The sequence below is a fragment of the Echiichthys vipera genome, assembly GCF_963691815.1.
Source record: "Echiichthys vipera genome assembly, chromosome: 2".
Taxonomy (NCBI): Eukaryota; Metazoa; Chordata; class Actinopteri; order Perciformes; family Trachinidae; genus Echiichthys; species Echiichthys vipera.
In genome coordinates, this window is record NC_139827.1 from 35,139,822 (window position 1) to 35,163,431 (window position 23,610).

Here is a 23,610-nt window from a genome sequence, read left to right on the forward strand (position 1 = left end):
CCTCCTCCTCTTCCTTCCTGCTCTTCCTCCTCCTCAGCCTCACTTCTATTGGTGGCGGCCCCTCTGCCTTCTCAGCCAATCAGCTCGAGACTGGTGAGAGGTGCCGCCTACTCTTGTCGAGTACATCCACCCCGTCTGTCAAGTGCACCCCACCCCTTCTTTCCATTCCACCTTTTCTCGAGAACAGCCACAACTCTTGGTGTAAATGTCCATATTCAAATGATGGTGTTAGAGACGGACGATTCATACTTTATCCAAGAGTAGTGCCTCTTCTCTCAGACTGTTAGCTGTTTTCATTTTGGAGCTTCCTTCTGCTCAGATTGGTTTCTGTGCTGTTTTTTACTTCTCCATATTTTTTTGAAATTATTTTTATCATGGCTCATCATAGTGGACAATATGTAGCCGGGTTTTCTCAAGTTAAGACAATAATGGTTTAGCCTGGGGCTGAAAAAAATACTCAATTAAAAAAAGATCCTATCTTGTGTGTTATGAGGCCTGTTCAGCAAAGGGATCATTGTTCCACACGGACCGTTTTTACGGATGCACACCACTACATCAGGAACAGGCAGAGAATAAGTTTGGGATCATTTCACAGTTAAAAAGAAGCCAAAAAGGTACAAAGTGTCCACTGCAAAAAAGAACTGTTCTACCACAACAGCACAACATCGATGATTCAGCGTCTGAGCCCAAAACAGCCCGTTATTAACGCCACTCTGAGCGCCGCTGTTCCACTTTAAGGAGGGCGGTTTCCGTAGTGAATTCAGGTGTTAAAAACAGGAAGAGAATGCGTAACGTTAGCTGTCATGATGAATGTCTCTTTGTTTAGTTTTTCATGAATGTTAAACAGAAAGTCACCACCCTGATCAGTCTTTAGAGTTTGGTTTGAGTAAATGTGTCAGTGGAGTTTTGTTCGTTGTTACAGTAAACAGGAAGAGAGCGAGTTACTCTTCATGATAATATCTCTCTCTAATTCATTCTATAAATAAATCAATTTTGTCTTTAAATCTGTTTGAGTAAACACACGTGTGTCACATAGAATTTTATGCACCACTTTGAATTGTTTAAATAAACTTTACATGAATAAACTTTATTTAGTAAACTTATTCATGGTAAATTGCGAGAGTATTACCTTCAGCACACACCTTTTCTAAATGTGTTAACTTTACTCTTCAGATTGCAAATGTTGGCAGTGAACTGCTTGTCCCTTGTGTTCAGTTTTTTCCCATTGCTGCAGTAACTGACTGTCTGAAGGCTTTTAGTCAGTTCTTAACAGGGAGAGAGTGTTGTGAAATTTTCTGACTACAGCCTTGTTGTCAGTAATGCAACACACACAAAATCAATAACAGAAATGCATTGTGGCATTGTAGCTCTGTTATGTGTTCAAGCTGTAACACATTTCTGAAATGCACACTTGGAAAACTTTTTTCAGGTTCCATGCTGTTATTTTAAAGTAAAAAATGCTGAATTCTGATGGTAAGCATGTCAATATTGAACTTTGAACTATATAATATTCAGAACACTTGAATAATATATAAATAATATTCTAGTCATTGGTCAAAGTTATGTAATTTAAGAGGAATTGAGAGATAATAGAAGATAGCAAGAGCCTCAGTTCTGGATCAACTTTTAATGAGTCACACAGTATTTTCCTTTTGGCTTTCAGTGGAGGCTTGGACAATGTTTCATGATATGCCTTCAGAGGCTTTTCAACTCTGACAGCAGTGACAGTATTTGCAAAGCACACTTCTTTTCCCTTGTGATTACAGATAGATTGCAGGTTTGGTTATTGAACATAATGGCAGCTTCTGTCCAAAAAGATTACATCCTTCAAAAACCTTTGTTAAAATGAAGCCCAAACTGTCTGCTAACTGTCAAAAAGCCTGGGTCAGCTCTTTAACATTCTTCTGTCCCTTCTGATGTTGACATGTTGTCCTTTTCCTCCAGCAGTCTAAAGGAGACAAAGGTGAATGCCTTCCAGCGGTGAGTGTTCATTGGAGGTCTCTTTAATGGGTTTATTTCTAAATACTCTTAATTCAAGTTATTTAACAATTTCCGTTTTTTTTCTGTTTTACTCCATACCTCCCTTCTCCATACTGTCCTCATTTTCTTTGTCATTCTGTCTCTTTATTTTCTTTTTCCCACCCTTCTTTTCCTGCACGTCCAGAAGCGGAAATCTTCGTCCCTGCTGGATGCTCGTATGGCTAAGATTTACCGGCGACACAGACATAGCCGTGATGGAGATGACTCTGCCAGTGATGACGATGATGAAGGTTTGTCTGTGTTAGCACGTTTTCACTGCCTCCTGCCTGCCAGTTATTGTGTTACAGTTTAATCACAAAAACAAAGTACTTGAACTTCATCGTCCACATATCTTTTGTTGAGATTGTGATCACTTTGTTCTGGCCTGTCTCATCCTTCTGTCCATCTCCACAGCCTCTCAGAGAAGAAAGATGGCACTCCATGCACGAGGAGGGAGCCACTCCTCCAGGAGGGGGTTTAGTGCCAACAGGAGAAGCCTGCTGAGAGGAGGCTCGGCACACAGAGGGAGCAGAGGAGGGCTCATGACTCCTGGCTCCTCCTCTATCCACAAGCTAAAGCGAGGGATAGGCATGAGAGAGGGTGGACGGAGGGGACGAGGGGTGAGGCTGAGGGGAGGCTCCAGGATGCAGCGGAGAGGAGACGAGTCCGAGGAGTCGGACGATGACGAGGACGACGACGACGATGATGATGAAGAAGAGGAGGAAGAGGAGGAAAGTGAAGACGGAAACAAAGAGCGACTGCATCGGCGACGTAGGAGGAGGCGCAGGACTGACGATGATGAAGATGAGGATGAGGATAGTGAGGGACAGGAGTTTGACCCGGAAGAGGAGGAGATGGACACTCTGGAAGATGATGAGGAAGAGGAGGAGGAGGAGGAGGAGGTGGAGGAGGAAGGGCGCTGGGATTCAGACCCAGAACCTCCAGTCCTCCTGGTGTCTGATCTGAATGACGACCTGCTGAGTGGCTCTTACCTGACTGTCACTCTACAGCGCCCCCACAAGGCCAAGAGACACTCTGGTAAGACTCGTAAGTCCTGCAGCTTCAGTGTCATCACTTAGAAATATGTTAAACAGGCCGACAGTATGTGTTCACTTTCTGTAACTGAACCGTAAACTGAATGAGTTGTTGTCGTCACTGCTCAGGTTCCATAGTTCCAAAGCTAGAAGCAGCCATGGGTCTGAGGACAGCTGCAGGCGGTGCTGCTGGTCAGCAGGGCTTCATCCAGAGAAAGACGGCTCTGTCCAAACCTTCACGACTCAAGAGCGCTGACACCACAGCTGACGGCGTAACCACAAGAGGTCCTGGCAGGTAAAGCTCAACACAGGAAGAGGCGTCGGCCGATGCTGCTGATCTCAAAATGGCCCAATTAATCCGTCTATATCAATGTAGAGTACAATGTTGTCAAAGTTCGGGATGTTTTCATTACATAGAAGAAATAAGTCATGTATTTAACACATCTCCATATTGGTCTGGAAGAATTTTAGACCCATTTCTTGTATAAACCTCTTTAATTCTATTGATATTTCATGCATGTCTTTCATGAATGTCTCTTTTCGGTTCATGTCAAAGAAGGCCAGAATTTACTTTGACCTTTCTGAAACATTATTTTTCTTATGTCTGGGACAAAGTATTGTATTATTTTATATTAGTATTGTAGTATTTAGGGGCATTTTTGTTTTTATGTCTCCTAACTTTTATTTAGCAAGAGATGAATGGCTGCTACCCTAAAACTTGTAACTTGTAAAAATGATTTTATGTGTGTGAGTAATGGTTGTTCAGGCTCTGGGGCATCATGGTGATCCCTGATCTGTGCTTCCCTTTAAGGAGGATGCTGTGGTAGGCTGTTAGTTTGCTTTATTACTCAAAACAGGTGTTTCAAGTTTTCACATTGTCCAAGTAACATATTAGAACATCCACGATGCCAGTTTAAGGTGTAATGTTGAGGTGCTTTCCTCCATGGGACCCTTGTCTCTGTTTGTCTTGTTGCTGAGACATAAATTGTGGCCTTAGGGACTTACATTTTTCATGTCTCAAGAACAGAACAAGGCAGAACTACAATTTCAACTTGTTGATGGAAATTAGCTTTTTAAAGGTCCTTTGGTCACATACTTTTCCCTATTTAGATTCTTATTATTGAGATTATTCAATAGCTTTACCATTTCAGAAAATAATTATTTGAGCCTTTACACAGTGTATTTGTCTATTCTAGTGACTTGCTGATGAAGATTAGACCACATATTATGGATGAATTATGCATACATGTAGGTCGTTCCCAAGGATTCACTCTTATTCTTGGCTCTGTACATTACTTTATCCACCGTTTTTGACTGTCTGCTCAGTACATATTTATATTTATATGACCTGTAAGTTATGTTAAAAATGTAAATGAGAAGTAGCCCGCTGCTTATCAAATGCAATTCCTACTGTGAAGGCAAGGTGTCCCCATCACCATATGTGTAGGTTGCTCATTTGACTCCCACTAGACATGGCAGCAGTACCAAGAAAGCAGAGGGTTGACAGTGAATGCATGAGAGATACATGACACGGATACAGTGGCAAAATGACTCCTTACGTTCACGCTCTGTAGGCTGTATGTGACCTGTAGTTATTTGTTTCATGCAGGTGACATCATTAACCCAAACTCCATGCAATGTTTTTGATCTTTTAGGCCACGCCTGCGGGGTAACCATGGCAACCGTGGTCACTCTGCCACTTCTTCTGAGGAAGAGGAAGCTGCTGCTCCTTCTGCGCCCTCTTCCCTGTCTCCTCCATCCCTGCTCTCTCTGCCGTCCTTTAAGGACGTGGGCAACGAGAGAGGAGGGGAGAAGGAGGTGTGGGTGTCTGTGTTCAGGTACTTGAACAGAGCCGAGCTGCTGGCCTGCATGACCGTCTGTAAGGCCTGGTACAAGTGGTACGACACACTCTTTTATTATACAAACAAAACACTCATCAAAATACTGTTTTTTGTTTTGTTGTTGTGTTTGTTTAAGCCTTCGAGTCTTGTCTTGTGAATAAACCAATTGTGTCTCACTGTACTGTGCAGGAGCTGTGACAAGCGTCTGTGGAGCCACGTGGATGTGAGTCGATGCAGCCCGCTCAGTAACCAGGCTTTGGCAGGCATCATTAAACGCCAGCCCACCTCTCTAGACCTGTCCTGGACCCCCCTGGCCAAGAGGCAGCTCAACTGTCTCCTCACCAGGCTCCCAGGTACACACACACACACACTCACTCACTCCACATACAGAGATCCCTCTGACCCTGGATGACCCCCCCCCCCCCCTCTCTTTGTCTTTTTTTGTGTCCTTAGGTCTGAGGGAGTTGAGGGTGACTGGTCTGTCTTGGTCCTGTCTGTCAGCGTTGGTCTCTCCGACTCTGCCTTATCTGCGGTTGCTGGACCTGCGCTGGTGTGAAGGCATCAATGATGCCCAGATTAAAGAGATAATCATCCCGCCTGGTCAGTATTAGCAAGATTGAGCGGTATCAAAGTACTGTACACTCGGGGCTTTTGGTGCAGAACGCAGCTTCACTGCACACTGACAGTTGGGTTTTTTCCTGGAGTGTCCTTTCCTAACCTGCGTTGGTTTAATCTTTCTCTTGGTGACTGTCTGTGGGAGAAGAGGCATGGCAGAGGTTGTGCTGCAGCCACTCCACACTAACGTTCTCGGCAGCTCAGCTCACCTGTGTTGTGTCACACCCGTATAAACCTCTCTGACACAAACACAAACCCTCTTTTTCACGTTTGTCCATTTTCTTCTTCACCAGCTGACATGTGATCACACAGAATTTTTTTTTTTATTCTAAAGCCAAATTAAGATTCATGGGCGATTGTTTCCAGCTCTTTAATCCACAACAGTCTATACTGCAGGCCTTTCATTTACTCTGGTACCTCTTACAGCCATCTGAAGCCAATGGGTATCTGTTCCATCTGCAGTCTCTAAACTGGAGTGATGATGTCACTGTCAAACCATCATTATACACAGCAGATCCATTGGTTAAAGCAGCTCCAGACTGTTGTAAAATAACCACAGAAACCTCCATTTTTATGTGCACATCAAATGTGTCCCAGTTCAAGATCCCTTTATTATCCTTCCAATGCACAGCAGGGTTGCACAACAAAATGCAAGTTGCAGTTGTAACTTAAGCAGGCAAACAAACAAAAGAATAAATCTGTTAGCGTACAGGAGATGATTGAGGAGCCCTACAACCTGAGGAAAGAAGTAGTCTGCTGGAAAACTAAAGCTGTCTACCTGCTCTCCCTCAGTTCCACTGAAGTAGACAGGGTTCTGTGCGTCTTTGCCTAGGCTCTGAATGTCTTGAACATGTTATAAAAGTGGTGAAAGCTGAACATGATTGGACAGCCTCTTGGGGCTGGGTGTGCTGAGATAGTCACTTTATATAATGACGTAGAGTGTGGTCTTTACCTACTCCATATGTAAAGTGTCCTTTTGTTATGAATTGGCACTGAAAATACAATTGAATTGACGTCATACTAAATGCTGTGTGACAATAATGGTTACGGCATTGATTTGAATGGCCAGGATGATTTCACTTTAATGGTTAACAAGATTTTAAACTAATTGTATAACTTTTTACATTGGAACAGGACTATATGTCGAGGCAACTACACAGTGAGGCGGTGCCTAGATGCACTTTTCATACTGGAGACATATCTAACACAGACCTGCCAATGAGCATTCAACCCGTATGGGACCTGTTGATATAAGTCAACTGTCACTCTGTTATTAGAGACTCACACATGTCACGGGTGAGCCAGAGAATTGCACAGTAACATGATATCACAAACGAGGTCTCCCTCTCGCTCTTCATTATGGTTTTAGGAGCCTCAGTAGCCTTACTTCCCATGCCCATGCCTCTCCCATGCCAGCATGACATGTAATCTTTCAGATCTCACAGTGTCTTAACGTGCACCAGTTGCAGTGTTTCCCCCTGGATGGAGTTGTAGCAGTGGAGGTGAAGCGTGCATGTGAGGAAAAAGTGAGCCTGCAAAGTATTGCGTTATGTTTGTGCCACATTCATGAAGGTGCAATTTGAGATTTTGAGAATATAGAGTGGAGATCCAAATTAGAGAACAAAGTATAAATACTTGATTTATTCTGAAATACTGTTATTTTTATTGACCATAATCTGCACAGAATATCCTCTGTGTCTATCCCACTGCTGTACTGGCATGTTTTTTTTAAATAAGGCACTTCAACATGAACCTTTATTTAATGTAGCTGTAGTTAGAGAACCCTTTCAGATCCTCCCAGTTATTGGTGTTAATCTGGCACCTGGTGACAGGTGACCTCATTGTTGGACACTCCTTATTTATCTGCAGCTCTCACTGGTTTCTCACACTGTAGTGGGTTTCATAGACATTACTTTGTCGCTCAGGATTTTCCAGAGATGGGGTTTAGATGTGGACTCTGGGCCGGCCATTTCACTGGTCAAATTGCAGCTGATTTGGAGTCAGTTGCAGTGAAGGTGTTGTATGTTGCTGAAGGAGGTTCAAATAAACATTTGCATTCACCTGCCATGTAGCTGTAGAAGAGGCCCAACTCCTGCTGCAGAAAACATCCCCAAACCATAACACTTCCTCCTCCAAATGGAACTGACTTCTTTACACACTTTGGGTTCAGTCTTTCCCCGGTCCTACGCCCAACATAGTGTTTCCATCAGACCCAAATAAACTGAACATGCTCTCATCACTGAAGTCACTCTGGACCAGTTCTCCTTTGTCCACACAACATGTTCCTCAGCAAAGGCAAGTCTAGCCTTTTGATTCTTTCTGCTGATGAGAGGTTTGGTCACTGCAGAGTGGGCTTTCACTCCAAAAAGTCTTCAACGGTGAGACACTGTGTGCAGAGACAGATCCTTGCCCTGTTCAGCACTGAACTGGAGACCAACTCCAGCTGCAGTGTTGAACTGATTCCCCATTGAGAGTCTTCTCTTAATCCTGTCCTCTGGTGCACTTGTTTTACGTGAACGACCGGCCTTTTTGAGGGACTAGTTGGCCTTCGTCAGCTATTTTCAACCAATTATGTCGAATTTTTCGATGGAGCCCACCACAGCCAGTGATGTGAGGCGACGCAGCAGTCGACCTTCGTCTGCGCTAGTTCTTTGAATTGGACTTGATCTTCTCTGCCTTAAAATAAAGCCTGTAATCTCTATCTGGCTCAAGTGACCATTTCTTCCATCTCTGTCTGCTCCTGTAGGTTCTGAGTCGTCTCGCAGCAGATTGAGGAACATGGTGACGCTGCGTCTGTCCGGTCTGGACATCAGTGAGTCCACTCTGAGGCTGCTTCAGCGCCACATGCCCCAGCTGGAGAGACTGGACCTAGCTCACTGCAAGGACATAACAGACTCGTCCATCGCTCTGCTGGCAGCAGCCGGGACTCACAGCCGCAACACTCTCACTGAACTCACACTGGCAGGTGGGTGTTTGGTTACACTAAACAACAAGTGCATGTCATATTGAATATTAAATGTTTTTTATGCAGCTTTTTCACTCTGACTAACTGTCAGAAAGAAAGATTTAGGTTTATAATGATAACTAGGGATGTACCAATGTTGATAACTAGGGATGTTATTGACAAATTAGCTGGTTCGGGTATCGCAACATGCTAGGAGCAGACATCCAGGAGCTGGTTCATATCCACAACTTTATCGAATGTTGACTTTTCCCATGAGTCATAGCGGCAACATAAGACTATACTATATCAAACTTCCTGTTTAGGCTAGCCTGTAGCAGCCACAGTACGTCCAAACAACCTTGACTGAATGTGTCACTTTTACGCTGTATGAAAGCATCAACAGTTCTTAGATGACAACAGTAAACTATTTAACAGTAAATAATAGAAATATAAAACTGATTGGAACATTTTACAAACGACTTCACTGATGTTTACAGTATTGTGAACAGGCATCGACACGACCACCTACTTAGGGCGTACTCACACTGTCCTTCTGGCGGGGGCCAAAACCGTTTTTTCAGCTAAAGCCTAGTACCTTTAAGTTGAGTTGAGAGCCCTACGGCAGTAGCGTTATGTCCGCCTGTTCGGACATGTAAATAGAAGGACGGACCATGCGCGGACATTTAACAACAACAACAATGGCGGTGAAAGGTTCACGTTGATGTGATGCGGAGGTGGAGTGTTTACTGCAGATTTGGTCGATGAAAATATTCAAAAACAGTCGACAAGACGCACAAAAACTCCGAGGTCTGTGGAAAGATTTGTAAACAAAGCCACACACACGCGATCAATGCGTGTGACGTGTTACGGCGTGATGGCGTATGGACAGCAAGAAGCATTGGCCGAGGCCCAGGCAGTGTGAGTACAAACGGGGCTGGGGCACGGGGGGAGAGGGAGGGGGGACAAGTACCCTAATGCCCGGGTGTAAGAGCGTACTCACACTGTCCTTCCGCACGCTCGTGCTCGTACACGTGCGCACGCTCGTGCTCGTACATGTGCAAACGGCTCCGCTCCGCCCACCTCAAAGTTATGCGCGGAACGGGTGCACTCACACTGCTTAAAGGTACTAGGCTTTAGCTGAAAAACCGGTTTTGGCCCAGGCCACGACAGTGTGAGTACGCCCTTAGTCATCTTCGTACTTCGCGACATACCAACAGTGAATTCAATAACAATTGAGCTGGTTTAAGTGTATTTGAGACCTGCTCATACTTTCATACAGCCTGTAAGTGTCATGGTGACGCCCACTGAGTGGAAAACACTGAATAGGATGTTTATCGGTAGTAATTTTTTTTTTTTTTATGAAACAGAAATAAAGATACAAATATTCAAATTATAATGTGTTCACAATAGTAACAACAGTCTGTGCTACGATTTTCTCTAATTAATAGTTTGGAAAAATAACAATTATCCATCAGCACCACAATCATGAATGCTAACATAACACTGAAAATGATGTAGACGGGCTAGTGCAATTAGCATCATAATATTAAACATTTTCCCACATGAACCAACAATAGTTTAAACAAAGTTTAACCAGTGGAAATCTTACATATTCAAATCAAATATAGCTGGTTAGTTATAGACATACGCTCCTTAAGGGACAGCTGAGAAAAATAAGAGCAAAAAGAAAAACCACAGCTTTGGCTTAACAGCACAACAACTATGGCAAGTCTGAGAGGACAAACAGCAATGCTCCTTCAGGACTGCACATTATTGTTTAAGTTACTTCATCAGGTTCAGCTGCTATATTTTAGTTTTAATTCCTGCACTAAATATTCACAAATAAGTTTTCTTACTGTTTGTTATTTAAGCAACTTTATTCTCAGGTTTCACTGAACGTCCTGGTTCAACACGATCAACTTTGATGAAAGAACATAAATGAAAGATGTGCAGAGGCTTCAGAGAATTCACTCGTTTATTTGTTGGAACTATCACATCAGTGCACTCCAGTCGTACGGTGTTTTTTGAGAGTGCAGCTGCTTTTACACATCTGCTGACAGCACTTTAGCCAATGGACTGTTTTGGAGTAGAGCAGTTCCTGACTCCTGTCTGTTCTGTGTCCAGGTTGTAATGAGCTGACAGACGGCTGTCTGCCCTACCTGAAGCGCTTGTCCTCTCTGACACTGCTGGACCTCAGAGGCTGTAAGGGCATCAGCAGACGAGCCTGTGACGTCTTCATCTCTGACCTGTCCCATGTTGCCCTCTACTGTATGATGGAGGAGAAGCTCATCCAGCGTCTGGATTATCACTAACACACTGTTACAGGCTCAGCTGCAAGAGAGGATCGCCTAAAAACCAATGTATATGCTCAACCTTCTGTGCAGGTTGTTCTTCAACATGAGGCTGTCAGAACCTGAGTGAAGTGGCATTTGCGGCTCCTAAAATCACAATGTCTTCTGACACAACATATAAATAAAGACCTCTGGAGGTTGTATGTTCTTTATGGTTGATGGAATATGGCGAGCAGTTTCTCCTTGCCTCTGGTCTTTGTGCTAACCTCGGCTAAATACTCAACTTGAATTTGAGCTCCGTCTGCTCATCTGGCAAGACTACAAAGATCTTCCCAAAATATCCGGACTAGATTTTTGTGAGTTCTCCAAGGTTCACTTTATCTTCCAGACGTGGCCGAATATGAAACTACCTTTACTGTGTATAGACTGACGCAGGATGGCGCTCTGCTTCTAAGAAGTCTCATTAGTTTGCGGGGGGAAAAACTAAGGGCAATGGAAAAAATTAACATATTTGTCCTCTGAACTTTGTGTGTACAGTGAATTCCATGTGTGTATATATGTTTATTTTTGTATGTGTCAGCCACATTAAGACTGACTCAATCGTCATTGTATTTTTTTTTCTACCTGTGAAAATGTAATAAAATATCAATGGTTGATCTTTCTATCCATAGTATTTGTTAAGGAGCTAAAGCACAACGTTTCCCACATACAGACAAGTATTCTAGACTGCAATATGACAATCGATGTGGACTGCTGTGGCTGAGTCCTCATGTATCAGCACTTACAGTAGATCTCTTAATCACTGAGGAGCAGCCGTCCTATCGAGTGTGTGACAGAATCAGTAGCTTACATCCATACCACCTTGAATTTGAATAAAAGATTGAAAAATATATGTATAGTCATGGAAGCTAAGCCGTCAGGCCTGGGGCCTCATGTACTAAGACTTGCGTGGCTTTCTTACTAAAACATGGCGTACGCTAGAATCCACAAACTGTCGTACAAATCAATAAAATCAGATGTATCAAAGTGAGCGTACGCATGGATCCAAGCACTTTTCCTTTGTACATCCCAATCAACGTGGAATTGAGCGCACATGTAGAAGTGCTAAACTCCTCCCTGTCCACGTCCCCATTTAAATATGCAAGTATATTTAAATAGTGCCTGCACCGGGGATTCCCTCTCTGCACTATCAGATTTAAACGATGAGTAAAGGTAAGAAGCACAACTTCAACGAGTCTAAGCTCGAAATATTATTAAATGAAGTGGAGACCGAAGAGCTGTGTTATTTGGTAGCCTCTTTTCAGGGATAAACACAAAGAAAAAGACATTTGAGTGAGTGTGTGTGTGTGAGGCAGTGAACGCTGTGGGGTCGGAGCAGCGCACTCCCACTGAAATAAAAAAAAATGGTCCGACGTGAAGGTGGAGGTGAAGCGGAGGATTTCGGCCCACCGCCGAAGTATCACCGCAACGGGCAGGGTGACATGAGGGGAGGAACTGACCCTCTTTGTTTAGAGAGTGGCGGCTATTGTGGAGGGAACAGCTCTAAGCGGAGTTGTGGGGGCCCATGAAGGCGACACCTTCTCAGGTGTGTACAGCAGCACCGCGCCCGAGAGCGCCAGCGCCCCTTCAATTATTTATTTAGATATATATATTGTTCGGAAGGAAACAGGACAAAACAACTTAATTACAAGGATTGACAAGACTGATCACACTTATATTAATGACTGCAGAGGTGCGCCGTGGCTACTGCAGTGTGACATTTCCAACTTTACGCACGCGTTTATTGAGACGAATATTGAACACAAGGAGACAAAAAAGGCTTACTAGATAGCTCTGCCACTCTATTTTCACCAGGGGAAAAAAAAACATATTTGAATGCACGTGCCCAAACGGGCATTGTGCTGGTTTAAATTCGGGGCGCATTAAACGGATAAAGTATTTACTCACCGAGAAGCCACCCATCGCGCACCGTGCCAGCCTCCAACCTGTTACCAACCATGCTATTGGTAAGAATGAAAGAGTCATGTGTTGAACCAGGCCACCTTGCCACGATGTTGGTGAGCTGCATTTGCGCATCACATTATTTGAACATTTATTGAATGAAAATGTAAAAAAAAAAAGCAGGGGTCTCTAGACTGATGAGTCCAAATGTGAAATATCTGGCTGTAGCAGAAGGCAGTTTGTTCACTGAAGGACTGGAGAGTGATACAATAATGAGTTACTGTAGTCAACAGTGAAGCATGGTGCGGGTTCATGAAAGTTTGGGGCTGTATTTCTGCAAATGGAGTTGGAGATTTGGTCAGGATTAATGGTGTCCTCAATGCTGAGAAATACAGGCAGATACTTATCCATCATGCACCACCATCAGGGAGGCGTGTGATTGGCCCCAAATGTATTCTGCAGCAGGACAACGAGGCCAAACACACAGCCACTGTCATTAAGAACTATCTTCAGCATAAAGAAGAAGTCCTGATGAAGTGATGGTGTGGCCCCACAGAGCCCTGATCTCAACATCATCCAGTCTGTCTGGGATTCCATGAAGAGACAGAAGGATTTGAGGAAGCCTACATCCACAGAAGATCTGGGGTTAGTTCTCCGAAACTACGAGCCAAGTTCCTTCAAAAACTGTGTGAGTGAACCTAGAAGAACTGATGCTGTTCTGAAGGCAGAGTGTGGTCACACCAAATATTGATTTGATTTAGGTTTCTCTTCTGTTCAGTCGCTGCATGTTGATAATTGATGAAAATAAACTATTAACTTTATAAAGTTTTTAAGTTTAAGCCACATTAAGAACAACCGACATTATACAATAAAACAAAAGGAAAAGGACAAAAACAGAACAAAACAAACTGCCAGTGTGAGGTCAGAATCCAATTCTATCTTAGCAGCTTCATTAAGAGTTGGAATTTTCGACCTGGATGATTTTTTTCAATTCTCTGGAGTCACTCGGCTTAGCTTTGGAGGTATACAACTGACTGAAAAAATCTAGGAATCTGTCGTCAATCAGGTTAGGATCAGTTATGTATTGTCCAGTGGCAGAGGAAACTTTGTGTATTGCCCTGTCAGCCTGTATGCCTTTTAGCTGCCTAGCAAGTAATTCTTCAGGCTTATCACCTAGCTCAAAATACTCCTGCTTAAGTTTGCGGATATAATTTCCAACCTGTTCACCCAGCATCTGATTGAACTCATACTTTATCTTCAGGATGGCGCTAAGAGTATCATCATCGTTTGTATTGCAATCCTCAATAACTGCAAGACTCCTCAGCCTGGACCTTTTACTGACGAATGATATGAGATGATATGACCCTGTTGCACTGCCTTGACTGACTCCCATAAAACTGAGTCAGACTGCCCCGTTATCATTATCAAGCAAAAAATCTGAAATCTTAGCCGAGATATAGTCATTGAATGTTTTATCCAAGTTTAGAGATGGATTAAATTTCCAAGCATATGAAGGTGTATGGAGGTTGAAATTCATTTGGATTGAGAGGGGCGCATGATCAGACACTAAAATACTATGATATGCTGAACTGAGCGTGTGCGCGATTAGTTTAGTCTACTAAGAAATGGTCAATTCTGGTGAAGCTACCATGTACAGGAGAGAAGAAAGAATATTGCCTCTCCAGGGGGTGCTGAAGCCTCCAAATATCAACTAAATCAAAGGATTTCACCAAATTATTGAGAACTGGTACGGATTTCAGCGATGGGGCAGCTTTATTGGAAGACCTGTCCAGCTGAGGGTCGAAATAGTGATTATGATGATAATGATGACAATGATTATATTATGAGTATTATATTCTGCAACAAGATTAAAGAAAAAGTCGGGGCAGTCAAAATTGGGGGCATAGATATTTAAAAGAGCTAACAGGAACGAATTGATTGCACCAGTGACAAGAACATATCTCCCACCTGGGTCTGTCGCAAAAGAGTTAAATACAAACGGAATAGTTTTGCAGATAAGGATGGCAACCCCTCTCGCCTTAGATGAGAAAGTGGATTGGTGCACTTGTGACACCCATAGCGATCTCAAACGTCTCTGCTCAGTAGGTTGAATGTGGGTCTCCTGCAAAAAATTGATATCAGATGACAAGGATTTTAAATGCGGGAGTACTTTCCCCCTCTTAAGTGCCTTGCCAAGACCTCTACACCTCCCCCCCCAAAAAAAAACATGAACAAAAGCCGCAACAAGAACTAAGCGGCAAAATGCTCTATCCATTGTGGAGGCTGCTGGGTAACAGAGACAGCTAACCTGTACAGCAATAGACTGGCCTATTCTAACAGCACCGTGTGCACCTCCAAATTTTAGATTTAACGATAAGTGATCTGTGATGCGGCTTTAATGCAGCGATCGGCGGCCGAGAGTGCCTCATCCACGTTGTCCAGACGGTGCTGGGCTTCGCGGTGCTCTTTTTGGAGGGTGGCATGCTTCAATGGAGTCAAAGCGCCCCTCCATCGACTTCTTCATGTCATCCACAAGTGTGCAAGCTCGACTTCATGGCTAGCAATGGCTGGCTAACATGGGACCTGCCCCAGAGTAAGCAGTAGCTGGGCTCGCCTGAGGTGACGCTGGCTTTTTGGGTTCGACTTTCTTAGTATTAGGCATAACTTAGCGTAAAAACAAAGTACAGCGGATTATGATGAGAGACTGTGACAGGGCAGCAAAAAAAAAAACATACAGGTGTACAGTAGTTTATGAAAAAGGAGGTAGCAACACGGGGCTCCAACAAAACACATCTACTCCATTACTGCGCACGAACGCCCCCACATTAACACTTCCATTTTGAAAGCATTCTTAGTTTACAGCATTTTTCCACACCTGCCTTTTGCACAGTAGTGTATATCCTGTAAGTCTGGACAGTTCAGATGGAAACTGTAACCTGGTATGGCACCTAGACGCTTATTGTAGTTCACTTCAGTTCATGGACAGCAGAGGGCGCTGCTTCACCAGAAAGCCGACACACCACTTTCTTTTCGAAGCATGCTCACACCATAGACTGTAGAAATTGTGGTATTATGGAATAATAGTGTAAGGAATGCATTTATTTTGTAGCGGGTAAAACAGGCCCGGGAAAAATACACACTAGCGCACGGCAGCTGTGCAAGGTTAATAAATAAAGACAGACTCGGACTACATCGTTGTTTGAGCCTCATTATAAGAATAACTCGACATGATGTCAGAAGAGGGCGACTGAGCGAAAGGACATAATAAAACGAGGGAGTGTATCGTTTGGGCCGAAGAATGGGAGATGAGCCTGCAGATATGGCGCAAACCTACACCAACTGCTACGTTCACAATACAACCTCCAGAGGCATTCGATTTTACCAAGCCTCAAGAATGGGCGCATTGGATCAGGAGATTCGACCGCTTTCGCCTTGCAAGCAAATTAAACACGATGTCGGAAGAAAACCAGGTGAACACGTTAGTGTATTGCATGGGTGACAAAGCCGAAGATGTGCTAAAGGGGCTAACGCTAACTGCAGATGAGAGGAAGCTGTACACGAATGTCAAGGCAGGCTTTGATGCATTTTTTGTGCCTAAAAGGAATGTAATCTACAAAAGAGCCAAGTTCAATCAGCATGTACAACTGCCAGGAGAAACGGTGGATTCCTTCATTACTGCTCTCTACGGATTAGCTGAACACTGCAACTATGGACAGTTACAGAACAAGCTGATCCGCAACAGGTTGGTGGTCGGGCTGAGAATCGTCTCATTGTCAGAAAAGCTACAGCTAGACAGAAACCTAACCCTTGAAACTGCTATAACAAAAACGAGGCAGTCTGAAGAAGTTAGGCGACAGCAGTTTGACTTAAGAGCAGAAAATGGCGGTGCAGGCAAGTGCTCTAATGTAGATGCTGTGCATGCTAATGCATGCGAAAAAATGACTGCTGTCCGGACAACTGGGATTTCAGTTCCTTCACTTTTCGGCGGGAAGTCGGTGTCGCTCCACATTCCCCTTCTTTGGTATTGCGATGGTAGATTGGCAGACGAGGCAAACGCACTTGGAAAATGTCATCGTGAAAAAAAAGTCCTCCTCCCATTCCGTATGAAAGTGATACGTTTTTTTCTTCTTACTTGGTCCAGCTTCCCCACTCATTTTTATACCCTTTCTTAGGTTTAAGAAAAAAACCCGAAGGCTGAAAACTGGCGGTGACTCGCTGACAAGCTTGCTAGTTAGTTAGTACCTAGCGCAGTTGTTTGCTCATGCGCAGTGACCTAAGTGTCAGATGACAAAATTCAGATGTCATCTGAGTGGCTGCCCTGTATATCAATCAAAAGACAGGATGGATGATAGGCTGACGTCAATTTTTTTAATGTCACGCAATCTACCAATACTACCTTTGCAATCGACCGGTAGATCGCGATCGACGTATTGAGCACCCCTGCTGTAGACTATAGAGGAAAAGCCTTAGTTATAAAAAATAAAATGTCTGCTGTACTGTTTTACATTAAATAGCAATAGAAAAGTTACTTATTATTCACATAGAGCGGGTTTACATGCCATGGTGACTCTATATAATATCAATGGCTTCTTAGTTAAATATTTTTAATGCCATTAACGATAATGATAATGCAGTTGAAAAAAAATCGTATAAAACTATTCTGTGGTGTAAATGAGTTATATTAGATGCACCCTCGTCCCCCCAAGCTTCCTGTCGAAGATGGCAGCGTCCCGTGGACATAGAAAAAAGAAGATGGCAGCATCCGGTGGACATAGAAAAAAGAAGATTGCAGCGCCCTGTGGACACAGAAAAAAGAAGATTGCAGCGCCCTGTGGACACAGAAAGAAGAAGATTGCAGCGCCCCGTGGACACAGAAAAAAAAAAGATTGCAGCGCCCTGTGGACACAGAAAAAAGAAGATTGCAGCGCCCTGTGGACACAGAAAAAAGAAGATTGCAGCGCCCCGTGGACATAGAAAAAAGAAGATTGCAGCGCCCTGTGGACACAGAAAAAAGAAGATTGCAGCGCCCTGTGGACACAGAAAAAAGAAGATGGCAGCATCCCGTGGACATAGAAAAAAGAAGATTGCAGCGCCCTGTGGACACAGAAAAAAGAAGATTGCAGCGCCCTGTGGACACAGAAAGAAGAAGATTGCAGCGCCCCGTGGACACAGAAAAAAAAAAGATTGCAGCGCCCTGTGGACACAGAAAAAAGAAGATTGCAGCGCCCTGTGGACACAGAAAAAAGAAGATTGCAGCGCCCCGTGGACACAGAAAAAAAAAAGATTGCAGCGCCCTGTGGACACAGAAAAAAGAAGATGGCAGCCTCCGTGTAGGTTTCTATGAGTGACGTCACCGTAGCTCCGTATAATAACATTATAAAGTTATTATTATACATGTTTATGATATTGATAATTCAAATTCTAACAAAGACAGACGTTCCCATCTTAACTTTTATTACAAACCACAAATTAATGTACATCTATGAAGAAACACCAGCGTACTCTGTGTATGTGTTTGTGTGTGTGTGTGTGTGTGTGTGTGTGTGTGTGTGTGTGTGTGTGTGTGTGTGTGTGTGTGTGTGTGTGTGTGTGTGTGTGTGTGTGTGTGTGTGTGTGTGTGTGTGTGTGTGTGTGTGTGTGTCTAGTAGCTCTTGGTGGTCTCGTATGCTTCCGGGAAAGGGAGGCTGACTTGTCCACTTCCAGCCACAAGAGGCAGGATCCCGGCGTTGGGAACAACGTTCCATGAGAGTGTCAGAGTGATGTTCTTATTGGCCCTGGAGACGAGATGACAGGACAGTCAGTCAATCACACATGTACAAACGTAAAGCTCACATTTCAGAATGCTTATTCCTAAGCCTTAAAGTCTGTGTAAACAGTGCTGTGATGTCTTCTGTGTCCCAGGACAAGCTTGTTGTCTGAAAACATATCTGTGATGTCATAATCAAGCTTCCTACACATTTTCCACTTCAAACTTCCAGACTTGTCCAGACTTCTCAGAGGATTTTTCACTCAATATTTAACATTTGAACACCAATTTTAAGATGCTTATTATGTCAATAAATAATTGAAAATCCAACGTTTAACACTTATGTTAAATTCTGACTATCTCTGCCATTATTTTGCCAAGTAATTAAAAGACATTTTTACATAAGTGTTGGAGTTCATATCAGTGAATGAACTCCAAACCCAGACATGTTCAATGCACAGCATTTTATTCAAGCTAAATGTTAAAAGAGTGAAATTAAAAACTGTGAACCTGTAACTCTACAGACAGGAACAGTAGAGCTGGATCATTAAATGAATAACTGTGAACCTGTAACTCTACAGACAGGAACAGTAGAGATGGATCATTAAATGAATAACTGTGAACCTGTAACTCTACAGACAGGAACAGTAGAGATGGATAATTAAATGAATAAGTGAACCTGTAACTCTACAGACAGGAACAGTAGAGATGGATCATTAAATGAATAAGTGAACCTGTAACTCTACAGACAGGAACAGTAGAGATGGATCATTAAATGAATAAGTGAACCTGTAACTCTACAGACAGGAACAGTAGAGATGGATCATTAAATTAATAAGTGAACCTGTCACTCTACAGACAGGAACAGTAGAGATGGATCATTAAATGAATAAGTGAACCTGTAACTCTACAGACAGGAACAGTAGAGATGGATCATTAAATGAATAAGTGAACCTGTAACTCTACAGACAGGAACAGTAGAGATGGATCATTAAATGAATAAGTGTGAACCTGTAACTCTACAGACAGGAACAGTAGAGATGGATCATTAAATGAATAAGTGAACCTGTAACTCTACAGACAGGAACAGTAGAGATGGATCATTAAATGAATAAGTGAACCTGTAACTCTACAGACAGGAACAGTAGAGATGGATCATTAAATGAATAAGTGAACCTGTAACTCTACAGATGGGAACAGCAGAGATGGATCATTAAATGAATAAGTGAACCTGTAACTCTACAGACAGGAACAGTAGAGATGGATCATTAAATGAATAAGTGAACCTGTAACTCTACAGACAGGAACAGTAGAGATGGATCATTAAATGAATAAGTGTGAACCTGTAACTCTACAGACAGGAACAGTAGAGATGGATCATTAAATGAATAAGTGTGAACCTGTAACTCTACAGACAGGAACAGTAGAGATGGATCATTAAATGAATAAGTGAACCTGTAACTCTACAGACAGGAACAGTAGAGATGGATCATTAAATGAATAAGTGTGAACCTGTAACTCTACAGACAGGAACAGTAGAGATGGATCATTAAATGAATAAGTGTGAACCTGTAACTCTACAGACAGGAACAGTAGAGATGGATCATTAAATGAATAAGTGAACCTGTAACTCTACAGACAGGAACAGTAGAGATGGATCATTAAATGACACACTTGATCTTGAACCTTACCTTTATATATGGACTCGTTACGTTGAGATACTCTCAGGGTTCAGGGTGAAACTCATACTGAGAGCCAGAACACTGATCCTGATCTCCCATCAGGCAGGTGATCCCACATGTGTACATCAACGGACAATGGTGCTATTTTCATTTTGTAGCTGGTCGAGGTGGTGCTAATTGGTACTTTTTTATATAATGTTGTGTAGTTTAATGTCAAATTTGATTTCAATCTCGATCCAGAAGGTAAATAGAAACTGTAATAAATGCGGTTAAGTAAATAGTACAATATTTCTCTCTAAAATGTAGTGAAGTACAAGTTTATAAATAGTAGAAGGTGAAAATACTTCAGTACCTAAAATTTGTGCTTTTTATTCATGGTGCGAAAGGATTAAGACAAAGGGATTTTGGAATACACATGTTGTCTAGCACCTGTCAGGTCAAATTTCTACCTGTACATGCCAAATATCAAAACCTTATGGGCAGATCGCCATGAAGTGTGTGTGTGTGTGTGTGTGTCTAACCTGAGTCCGTTCCCATCATCGAAGAAGAAGTATTTGGACTTCATGTCTCTGAGGTTCAGTTTGGTGTTTTCCCCTCGAAGGACAATCTTATCCCACAGCACCACCTGGTTCAAAGACTGTGATACACACACACACACACACATACATACAAAGTTGGGAATTGACCCTGATGAAACGTTCCTGTACATGACTTGTCTATTTTTTGCCTTACATTGCTCTTGGTGGTGTATTCAGCAGATAGATAGAGAAACAGCTGCTTAACGTTCCAGTCAAAAATAGGCTGCAAATGTAGTAAAAGTTAAGGAACAAGAACACGCACGCACGCACGCACGCACGCACGCACGCACACACACACACACACACACACACACACACACACACACACACACACACACACACACACACACACACACACACACACACACACACACACACACACACACACACACACACACACACACACACACACACACACACACACACACACACACACACACACACACACACACACACACACACACACACACACACACACACACACACACACACACACACACACACACACACACACACACACACACACACACACACACACACACACACACACACACACACACACACGAATAGCAGCATTAAAGGATATCAGCTGAGAGGTCAAAGGTGATAAAACCAAGATCACTGCGCTCTCTGGGTCCTGTGAAGTCATCAACGTTCTTCCTGTTAAACAGAGAGAGAGAAAGGAGACGAAGGAAGAGAAATGATGGAGGGAACAGGAAGAGTGAGAGATTTGAAAGTGAAAACAGAAGAAGAATTAGGGTACAGAGCTATTGGTGAATGCATTCAAAGAGGCTTCCTTTACAGCACCATGATATTGTGACTAAGAGGATTTGAGATGGGCAAGAATAAAGCAAACTGTTTAGTGATTATGACATTAGTTCCAACTGCTGTTGTTCTACACAGCAGCTTTGATTTATAGATCACCATAACAGTTGAGTTCAATATTAAACATCCACGAGGGCTTCAGAGGCACGTTGTAAGGAAGTGATTAAGTTGTTTGCGTTAAATTCATTTCAACATACTTATTTTTTATACATGCACTTCTTCGGTTATCATGAATTGCATTTCTGGTATTTCAACAGCTACATCCCCAGGGTACTGATTTACCTTTCTTTCATATTGTCATTCATCACAAACTACTAATTGTATTGTTACTGTTACTTGTATTTGCTGCAAATTCTACCCTGGAGTTCAGTAGTTTGGAACGGTTTGTTGTTGGCAAATGTTTGATACAAGTGCCAACATGATACCAGACCTTTCCTGCCCATATTAATCAATTAATCAATCAATTAATCAAATTAATCAATCAAAGAAGCTCTTTGTTCAAACTGTTTTTTACTTTTCGTTTGTATTAGAGATGCACCGATCCATATCAGCTCTGACAATAACTAATTATCTGGATCTGATATCAGCTCTGACAATAACTAATTATCTGGATCTGATATCAGCTCTGATAATAACTAATTATCTGGATCAGATATCAGCTCTGATAATAAATAATTATCTGGATCTGATATCAGCTCTGATAATAACTAATTATCTGGATCTGATATCGGCTCTGATAATAACTAATTATCTGGATCTGATAATAACTAATTATCTGGATCTGATATCAGCTCCTATAATAACTAATTATCTGGATCTGATAATAACTAATTATCTGGATCTGATATCGGCTCTGATAATAACTAATTATCTGGATCTGATATCAGCTCTGATATCGACTAATTATCTGGATCAGATATCAGATCCAACAGTCTGATCCAGTCATTTCTTTTTTATAAATATAATAGACAGCCATACAGTTACAGCGATCTAGTCGCTTCCATTCGATATTGGCAACAGCGGTTAGGGTTTTATATTACATTTGAAAACATCTGTTTTCAGTGCACTTTACATGGAAGTTTTATTTATACATTTTTGCTGCTAATGTACACTTTGTTATTTGTTAATAAATAATATGAAGTGCATTTATATCTGTGTTCATTAGTTCCCTTTCTTTAACCAGGCTAAATGTTTATGTCAAGCCTGATGTCTTCACTCACATGGACAGGTATAGCTTCATTCATTCAACAGTAGGATCTGATCAGTATCAGGTATCGGACGATACACTCAGCCCACGTATAGGTATCTGATTGGATCGGTGCATCTCTAGTATGTATTCGCCTGTAATGTCTTCACACAAACTGCAATATTGTGTTAAATGAACAATTGTGCGATCTGATTCAGGATCAAGAATAAGAATGTGACCAAGCATTCAGTGATAACTCTCAGTACTCATTTTGGATGTGCACCTGTGTGCCATGAGTTCATCACTACTAAACCACCGACACTTCCGTCCTGTCTGACTCCAGGCTAAACTCAGCTTCAGACTGCTACAGCCTGCTGACTGTGCTCACGGACCCAATTCAAAGTCCCACAACCAGAGAGTTTCGAGCACAGTAAGGGTGGATATCACCCTGGAGTTTGACCAACACCACCACCACCACCACACACAGGAAGCCTCGAGAAGCGCCGAGCACCAGTGACGGATTTGAACTTCTTATAGCATCCGTAATACATGCTACATAGCTATATTACAGTTACATAGATAATATACAGTATACTATATTACAGTATGGCACACTGGGAACGCATGGAATATAACTTGGTGCTAACAGCTGTTACACATGATGGTGGACGGTGAATCTTACAGCATGACTCTCGAGACGTGGATGTCCACAGGAACTCTTCTGTCTTTGAACGCTGTCGTGACGAAGCAGCCGAACGTTAAGGCCGCCATGACGCTCAGGGAGAAGGCGAACAAAGAGTTCGCTCTTGAAAGAACCGTGTTCATCTTTAAACACCAGCTACGACAATAATAACAGTAATTCGTTCAGATGTGTTGCCCAGGCTGTGCGCGGTTGCTAGCTAGCGTTA

At 42.6% G+C, this 23,610-nt stretch overlaps 2 protein-coding genes across 6 annotated transcripts in view; one reads left to right on the plus strand and one right to left on the minus strand.

Moving 5' to 3' along the window:
• Positions 1 to 11,370, plus strand: part of kdm2aa (lysine (K)-specific demethylase 2Aa) — a 34,271-nt gene extending 22,901 nt beyond the window's left edge. For 2 of the 5 annotated variants that reach the window (XM_083928863.1, XM_083928860.1), the window contains exons 17-25: positions 1,945 to 1,980; positions 2,165 to 2,270; positions 2,434 to 3,066; positions 3,183 to 3,348; positions 4,709 to 4,951; positions 5,084 to 5,247; positions 5,348 to 5,494; positions 8,256 to 8,474; positions 10,578 to 11,370. In XM_083928863.1, coding sequence (XP_083784989.1) covers positions 1,945 to 1,980; positions 2,165 to 2,270; positions 2,434 to 3,066; positions 3,183 to 3,348; positions 4,709 to 4,951; positions 5,084 to 5,247; positions 5,348 to 5,494; positions 8,256 to 8,474; positions 10,578 to 10,765 — 1,902 coding nt within the window. In that variant the 3' untranslated portion in view covers positions 10,766 to 11,370. The remainder of the gene's footprint in view (positions 1 to 1,944; positions 1,981 to 2,164; positions 2,271 to 2,433; positions 3,067 to 3,182; positions 3,349 to 4,708; positions 4,952 to 5,083; positions 5,248 to 5,347; positions 5,495 to 8,255; positions 8,475 to 10,577) is intronic. The other 3 variants (XM_083928862.1, XM_083928861.1, XM_083928864.1) reach the window with 3 other exon arrangements.
• Positions 11,371 to 18,210: 6,840 nt separating this feature from the next.
• On the minus strand, positions 18,211 to 23,610 carry spcs3 (signal peptidase complex subunit 3). The gene is made up of 5 exons (XM_083930408.1): positions 23,385 to 23,610; positions 21,270 to 21,351; positions 20,846 to 20,914; positions 20,635 to 20,750; positions 18,211 to 18,459 (listed from the first exon to the last, which is right to left on the minus strand). The coding sequence occupies exons 1-5, from the start codon at positions 23,525 to 23,527 to the stop codon at positions 18,327 to 18,329; spliced, it is 543 nt and encodes a 180-aa protein (XP_083786534.1). The 5' UTR covers positions 23,528 to 23,610; the 3' UTR covers positions 18,211 to 18,326.